Below are 9,619 nucleotides of genomic sequence, written 5' to 3'. Positions count from 1 at the left end.
AGGGTGTCAGCCGGGCTGGATGGCCTCGGTTTGGGAAAAAATTTCTCCCCCCCCCCCCCAGAGCAGGGGACGGGGGCAAATATTTGTTTGACTCGCGGACCGCAACGGGGTTCTAGAATAAAAAAAAAGATGGGCCGAGGCCGGGGAAAAACAGACGGGACGGAGCGTTTGCCTGAACGAAATGTGAAATGGCGCGCGTGTTAAAAAAAAATATCATCACAGCGGAAAGGGTTTGGCCTTTGACGGGTAAGCAAAGCGTTTATTTGCACGGCGATTGAACAAATTTCACGATCGCGGACGATGCGAAGGACACGCCTTAACTCCCGGTCAAAGCGCGCCACCTAATGGTGGAAAAGTGGGGGCATTACAGGAGAAAGGTAAAATTTTATTTAATAATAATGATAATTATAATCTTCTTCTTTGGTTCTTTCGGTGAAGTCACCACCACGTAGAATGAGAATGAAATAATAAAATAAAATAATAAAACAATAAAATAAAACAATGAAATTCTCGTGACGTTTCGGCCACAACGCAAGCGGCCTTCTTCAGGTGAAAGGAACGGACCTGTCGGTACTAACAGAGTTACAAAACGTCGTGAGAATTTTATTGTTTTATTTTATTGTTTTATTTTATTGTTTTATTCTCATTCTACGTGGTGGCGACTTTACCGAAAGAACCAAAGAAGATGAATCCTTGCAGTCCACGAAAGCTTCAAATCGAAATAATAATAATAATGTTTGGACGAGTTCGGCGGGCCGGATTAAGAAGCCCAGCGGGCCGCATACGGCCTTGCCCGCGTCTGGCCCCGGAGTGTTCAAAAAGAGACGGCCGGGGAGAAATTCCCCCGGAGAATCCGCGAGGGTAAAAGCGGAGAAGGACGGGGTGTTCGGGGCTGTCGAGAGGGACCTCGGGGCTGTCGAGAGGGACCTCGGGGCTGTCGAGAGGGACCTCGGGGCTGTCGAGAGGGACCTCGGGGCTGTCGAGAGGGACCTCGGGGCTGTCGAGAGGGACCTCGGGGCTGTCGAGAGGGACCTCGGGGCTGTCGAGAGGGACCTCGGGGCTGTCGAGAGGGAACTCGGGGCTGTCGAGAGGGACCTCGGGGCTGTCGAGAGGGACCTCGGGGCTGTCGAGAGGGACCTCGGGACGTCGGCGCCGTCTCCAACGCCGCCGTTGTCTGCTCGGTCGCACGGTCTCCACGTCGTCGTTATCCCACGGCAACGTGCTCCTGGGCCACGGTACGTGCAATAAAACAAAATACCCCAAGGTTCGAGTTACGGGGGACATTCAACGGGGACAAACTGCGCCGATGGGTTTTGGCCGACTGAGCTTGCCGGGGCTCAGACGGCCCTGGATGTTGGCCTGTCGCGAACGGTGATGGCTCAGCCAAGACGGCCGATTGTCATCATCGTCCGGTGGCCACGGGAGGTGATGGCAGGGGGAGTCAGCCTGCAGTGCGAGTGGACTGGTGGCCACGGGAGGTAGTGACAGGGGAGTCAGTCTGCAGTGTGAGTGGACTGGTGGCCACGGGAGGTAATGACAGGGGGAGTCAGCCTGCAGTGTGAGTGGACTGGTGGCCACGGGAGGTAATGACAGGGGGAGTCAGCCTGCAGTGTGAGTGGACTGGTGGCCACGGGAGGTAATGACGGGGGAGTCAGCCTGCAGTGCGAGTGGACTGGTGGCCACGGGAGGTAGTGACAGGGTGAGTCAGCCTGCAGTGTGAGTGGACTGGTGGCCACGGGAGGTAGTGACAGGGGGAGTCAGCCTGCAGTGCGAGTGGACTGGTGGCCACGGGAGGTAGTGACAGGGGAGTCAGCCTGCAGTGTGAGTGGACTGGTGGCCACGGGAGGTAATGACAGGGGGAGTCAGCCGGCAGTGTGAGTGGACTGGTGGCCACGGGAGGTAGTGACAGGGGGAGTCAGTCTGCAGTGTGAGTGGACTGGTGGCCACGGGAGGTAGTGACAGGGGAGTCAGCCTGCAGTGTGAGTGGACTGGTGGCCACGGGAGGTAATGACAGGGGGAGTCAGCCTGCAGTGTGAGTGGACTGGTGGCCATGGGAGGTAGTGACAGGGTGAGTCAGCCTGCAGTGTGAGTGGACTGGTGGCCACGGGAGGTAGTGACAGGGGAGTCAGCCTGCAGTGTGAGTGGACTGGTGGCCACGGGAGGTGATGACAGGGTGAGTCAGCCGGCAGTGTGAGTGGACTGGTGGCCACGGGAGGTAGTGACAGGGGAGTCAGCCTGCAGTGTGAGTGGACTGGTGGCCACGGGAGGTAGTGACAGGGGGAGTCAGCCTGCAGTGTGAGTGGACTGGTGGCCACGGGAGGTAATGACAGGGGGAGTCAGCCGGCAGTGTGAGTGGACTGGTGGCCACGGGAGGTAGTGACAGGGGGAGTCAGTCTGCAGTGTGAGTGGACTGGTGGCCACGGGAGGTGATGACAGGGGAGTCAGTCTGCAGTGTGAGTGGACTGGTGGCCACGGGAGGTAGTGACAGGGGAGTCAGCCTGCAGTGTGAGTGGACTGGTGGCCACGGGAGGTAATGACAGGGGGAGTCAGCCGGCAGTGTGAGTGGACTGGTGGCCACGGGAGGTAGTGACAGGGGGAGTCAGTCTGCAGTGTGAGTGGACTGGTGGCCACGGGAGGTAGTGACAGGGGAGTCAGCCTGCAGTGTGAGTGGACTGGTGGCCACGGGAGGTAATGACAGGGGGAGTCAGCCTGCAGTGTGAGTGGACTGGTGGCCACGGGAGGTAGTGACAGGGTGAGTCAGCCTGCAGTGTGAGTGGACTGGTGGCCACGGGAGGTAGTGACAGGGGGAGTCAGCCTGCAGTGTGAGTGGACTGGTGGCCACGGGAGGTAGTGACAGGGGAGTCAGCCTGCAGTGTGAGTGGACTGGTGGCCACGGGAGGTGATGACAGGGTGAGTCAGCCGGCAGTGTGAGTGGACTGGTGGCCACGGGAGGTAGTGACAGGGGAGTCAGCCTGCAGTGTGAGTGGACTGGTGGCCACGGGAGGTAATGACAGGGGGAGTCAGCCGGCAGTGTGAGTGGACTGGTGGCCACGGGAGGTAGTGACAGGGGGAGTCAGTCTGCAGTGTGAGTGGACTGGTGGCCACGGGAGGTGATGACAGGGGAGTCAGTCTGCAGTGTGAGTGGACTGGTGGCCACGGGAGGTAGTGACAGGGGAGTCAGCCTGCAGTGTGAGTGGACTGGTGGCCACGGGAGGTAATGACAGGGGGAGTCAGCCTGCAGTGTGAGTGGACTGGTGGCCACGGGAGGTAGTGACAGGGTGAGTCAGCCTGCAGTGTGAGTGGACTGGTGGCCACGGGAGGTAGTGACAGGGAGAGTGAGCCTACAGTGTGAGTGGACTGGTGGCCACGGGATGTAGTGACAGGGGAGTCAGCCTGCAGTGTGAGTGGACTGGTGGCCACGGGAGGTAATGACAGGAGGAGTCAGCCTGCAATGTGAGTGGACTGGTGGCCACGGGAGGTAATGACAGGAGGAGTCAGCCTGCAGTGTGAGTGGACTGGTGGCCACGGGAGGTAATGACAGGGGAGTCAGCCTGCAGTGTGAGTGGACTGGTGGCCACGGGAGGTAGTGACAGGGGAGTCAGCCTGCAGTGTGAGTGGACTGGTGGCCACAGGAGGTAATGACGGGGGAGTCAGCCTGCAGTGTGAGTGGACTGGTGGCCACGGGAGGTAGTGACAGGGGAGTCAGCCTGCAGTGTGAGTGGACTGGTGGCCACGGGAGGTAATGACAGGGGAGTCAGCCTGCAGTACGAGTGGACTGGTGGCCACGGGAGGTAATGACAGGGGAGTCAGCCTACAGTGTGAGTGGACTGGTGGCCACGGGAGGTAATCACAGGGGAGTCAGCCTGCAGTGTGAGTGGACTGGTGGCCACGGGAGGTAGTGACAGGGGGAGTCAGCCTACAGTGTGAGTGGACTGGTGGCCACGGGAGGTAGTGACAGGGGAGTCAACCTGCAGTGTGAGTGGACTGGTGGCCACGGGAGGTAGTGACAGGGGAGTCAGCCTGCAGTGTGAGTGGACTGGTGGCCACGGGAGGTAGTGACAGGGGGAGTCAGCCTGCAGTGTGAGTGGACTGGTGACCACGGGAGGTAATGACAGGGGGAGTCAGCCTACAGTGTGAGTGGACTGGTGACCACAACAACACCCGCAACAACACCCACAACAACACCCACAACAACACTCACGACACCCACAACGACACCCATAACAACACCCACAACAACACCCACAACAACACCCACAACAACACTCACGACACTCACAACGACACCCACAACGACACCCACAATGACACTCACAACAACACTCACGACACTCACAATGACACCCACAACAACACCCACAACAACACTCACGACACCCACAACGACACCCATAACAACACCCACAACAACACCCACAACAACACCCACAACAACACTCACGACACTCACAACGACACCCACAACGACACCCACAACGACACCCACAATGACACTCACAACAACACTCACGACACTCACAACGACACCCACAACAACACCCACAACGACACCCACAACAACACCCACAACGACACCCACAATGACACCCACAACAACACCCACAACAACAACACCCACAACAACACTCACGACACTCACAACGACACCCACAACAACACTCACAACAACACCCACAACAACACCCACAACAACACTCACGACACTCACAACGACACCCACAACGACACCCACAACGACACCCACAATGACACTCACAACAACACTCACAACAACACTCACGACACTCACAACAACACTCACAACAACACTCACGACACTCACAACGACACCCACAACAACACCCACAACGACACCCACAACAACACCCACAACGACACCCACAATGACACCCACAACAACACCCACAACAACAACACCCACAACAACACTCACGACACTCACAACGACACCCACAACAACACTCACAACAACACCCACAACAACACCCACAACAACACTCACGACACTCACAACGACACCCACAACGACACCCACAACGACACCCACAATGACACTCACAACAACACTCACGACACTCACAACGACACCCACAACAACACCCACAACGACACTCACAACAACACTCACGACACTCACAACGACACTCACAATGACACCCACAACGACACCCACAACGACACCCACAATGACACCCACAACAACACCCACAACGACACTCACAACAACACTCACGACACTCACAATGACACCCACAACAACACCCACAACAACACCCACAACGACACCCACAACAACACCCACAACGACACCCACAACAACAACACCCACAACAACACCCACAACGACACCCACAACAACACCCACAACGACACCCACAACAACAACACCCACAACAACACTCACGACACTCACAACGACACCCACAACAACACCCACAGCAACACCCACAACAACACCCACAACGACACCCACAACAACAACACCCACAACAACACTCACGACACTCACAACGACACCCACAAGGACACCCACACCCACAACAACACCCACAACAACACCCACAACAACCACAACAACAACACCAACAACACCAACAACACCAACAACAACACCCACAACAAGAACAACACCAACAACAACACCCACAACAACAACAACACCCACAACAACAACACCAACAACAACACCCACAACAACAACAACACCCACAACAACAACAACAACAACACCCACAACAACAACACCCACAACAACAACACAACACCCACAACAACAACAACACCAACAACAACACCCACAACAACACCCACAACAACAACACCCACAACAACACCAACAACAACACCCACAACAACAACACCCACAACAACAACACCAACAACAACACCCACAACAACAACACCCACAACAACAACAACACCCACAACAACAACAACACCCACACCCACAACAACAACACCCACAACAACAACACCCACAACAACAACACCCACAACAACAACACCCACAACAACAACACCCACAACAACACCCACAACACCCACAACAACAACAACAACACCCACACCCACAACAACAACACCCACAACAACAACAACAACACCAACAACAACACACACAACAACAACACCCACAACAACAACAACAACACCCACAACAACACCCACAACAACAACAACACCCACACCTACAACAACAACACCAACAACACCCACAACACCCACAACAACACCCACAACACCCACAACAACAACAACCACAACAACAACACCAACAACAACACCCACAACAACACCCACAACAACAACACCCACAACAACACCAACAACAACACCCACAACAACAACACCCACAACAACAACACCAACAACAACACCCACAACAACAACACCCACAACAACAACAACACCCACAACAACACCCACACCCACAACAACAACACCCACAACAACAACACCCACAACAACAACACCCACAACAACAACAACAACATCCACAACAACACCCACAACACCCACAACAACAACAACAACACCCACACCCACAACAACAACACCCACAACAACAACAACAACACCAACAACAACACACACAACAACAACACCCACAACAACAACAACACCCACAACAACAACACCCACAACACCCACAACAACACCCACAACACCCACAACAACAACAACACCCACAACAACAACACCCACAACAACAACAACACCCACAACAACAACACCCACAACAACACCAACAACACCCACAACAACAACAACACCCACAACAACACCCACAACAACAACACCAACAACAACACCCACAACAACAACACCCACAACAACAACAAGACCCACAACAACACCCACAACAACAACACCCACAACAACAACAACAACACCCACAACAACACCAACAACACCCACAACAACAACAACACCCACAACAACAACACCCACAACAACAACAACAACACCCACAACAACACCCACAACAACAACAACACCCACACCTACAACAACAACACCAACAACACCCACAACACCCACAACACCCACAACAACACCCACAACAACACCCACAACAACAACAACACACACAACAACAACAATACAACAACACCCACAACAACAACAACACCCACAACACCCACAACAACAACAACAACACCCACAACAACAACAACACCCACAACAACACCCACAACACCCACAACACCCACAACAACAACAACAACACCCACACCCACAACAACAACACCCACAACAACAACAACACCAACAACAACACACACAACAACAACACCCACAACAACAACAACAACACCCACAACAACACCCACAACACCCACAACAACAACAACACCCACACCTACAACAACAACACCAACAACACCCACAACACCCACAACAACACCCACAACACCCACAACAACAACAACACCCACAACAACAACACCAACAACAACACCCACAACAACACCCACAACAACAACACCCACAACAACACCAACAACAACACCCACAACAACAACACCCACAACAACAACACCAACAACAACACCCACAACAACAACACCCACAACAACAACAACACCCACAACAACAACAACACCCACACCCACAACAACAACACCCACAACAACAACACCCACAACAACAACACCCACAACAACAACAACAACACCCACACCCACAACAACAACACCCACAACAACAACAACAACACCAACAACAACACCCACAACAACAACAACACCCACAACAACAACACCCACAACACCCACAACAACACCCACAACACCCACAACAACAACAACACCCACAACAACAACACCCACAACAACAACACCCACAACAACAACACCCACAACAACACCAACAACAACAATACCCACAACAACAACAACACCCACAACAACACCCACAACAACAACACCAACAACAACACCCACAACAACAACACCCACAACAACAACAAGACCCACAACAACACCCACAACAACAACACCCACAACAACAACAACAACACCCACAACAACACCCACAACACCCACAACAACAACAACACCCACAACAACAACAACACCCACAACAACAACACCCACAACAACAACAACAACAACACCCACAACAACACCCACAACAACAACAACAACACCCACAACAACAACACCCACAACAACAACAACACCCACAACAACAACACCCACACCCACAACAACAACACCCACAACAACAACACCCACAACAACAACAACAACACCAACAACAACACCCACAACAACAACAACACCCACAACAACAACACCCACAACACCCACAACAACACCCACAACACCCACAACAACAACAACACCCACAACAACAACACCCACAACAACAACAACACCCACAACAACAACACCCACAACAACACCAACAACAACAATACCCACAACAACAACAACACCCACAACAACACCCACAACAACAACACCAACAACAACACCCACAACAACAACACCCACAACAACAACAAGACCCACAACAACACCCACAACAACAACACCCACAACAACAACAACAACACCCACAACAACACCCACAACACCCACAACAACAACAACACCCACAACAACAACACCCACAACAACAACAACAACACCCACAACAACACCCACAACAACAACAACAACACCCACACCTACAACAACAACACCAACAACACCCACAACACCCACAACACCCACAACAACACCCACAACAACACCCACAACAACACCCACAACAACAACAACACACACAACAACAACACCAACAACAACACCCACAACAACACCCACAACACCCACAACAACACCCACAACAACAACACCCACAACAACAACAACACCCACAACAACAACACACACACACAACAACAACACCAACAACAACACCCACAACAACAACAACAACACCCACAACACCAACAACAACAACAACAACACCCACACCTACAACAACAACACCCACAACAACAACAACACCCACAACAACAACAACACCCACAACAACAACAACACCCACAACAACAACAACAACACCCACAACAACAACAACAATGACGTCCCCCATCATTGAGGCCACGGTTGGTGTGTCACGTGAGGGGTCACGTGTGAGGGGTCACGAGGGGTCACGTGGGGTCACGAGGGGTCACGGCTGAGGGGTCCCGAGGGGTCACGGTTGAGGGGTCACATGAGGGGTCACGTGTGAGGGGTCCCGTGGGGTCACGAGGGGTGGAGTGAGGGGTGGCGTGTGAGGGGTCGCGTGTGAGGGGTCACGTGTGAGGGGTCACGTGTGAGGGGTCATGTGGGGTCACGTGAGGGGCCACGAGGGGTCGCGTGTGAGGAGTCACGTGAGGGGTCACGTGTGAGGGGTCACGTGTGAGGGGTCACGTGGGGTCACGAGGGGTGGCGTGAGGGGTCGCGTGTGAGGGGTCGCGTGTGAGGGGTCACGTGAGGGGTCACGTGAGGGGTCACGAGGGATCACCTGAGGGGTCACGAGAGGGGTCACGAGGGATCACCTGAGGGGTCACCTGAGGGGTCACGAGGGGTCACGAGGGGTCACCTGAGGGGTCACGAGAGGGGTCACGAGGGGTCACCTG

The 9,619-nt window shown here is 53.8% G+C and overlaps 2 protein-coding genes and 1 pseudogene across 2 annotated transcripts; 2 read left to right on the top strand and 1 right to left on the bottom strand.

The window, feature by feature from the left end:
* Positions 1 to 226: 226 nt before the first annotated feature.
* Positions 227 to 9,619, bottom strand: part of LOC116938097 (histidine--tRNA ligase, mitochondrial-like) — a 64,393-nt pseudogene continuing 55,000 nt past the window's right edge.
* LOC142907280 (uncharacterized) lies at positions 6,209 to 6,829 on the top strand (the record flags this gene model as incomplete). Its single annotated transcript, XM_076056587.1, has 1 exon — positions 6,209 to 6,829. A coding segment is annotated over one exon (621 nt), but the record flags the coding sequence as incomplete, so codon positions are not given.
* On the top strand, positions 8,041 to 8,703 carry LOC142907259 (uncharacterized; the record flags this gene model as incomplete). The annotated part of the gene is made up of 1 exon (XM_076056549.1): positions 8,041 to 8,703. A coding segment is annotated over one exon (663 nt), but the record flags the coding sequence as incomplete, so codon positions are not given.

This window comes from Petromyzon marinus, chromosome 76 (genome assembly GCF_048934315.1).
Source record: "Petromyzon marinus isolate PM22_M1 ecotype Great Lakes invasive population chromosome 76, UKy_Petmar_22M1.pri1.0, whole genome shotgun sequence".
NCBI classification, from domain to species: Eukaryota; Metazoa; Chordata; class Hyperoartia; order Petromyzontiformes; family Petromyzontidae; genus Petromyzon; species Petromyzon marinus.
The sequence above is the reverse complement of the archived record's forward strand: the minus strand, read 5'-3'. Positions and strand labels throughout refer to the sequence as shown.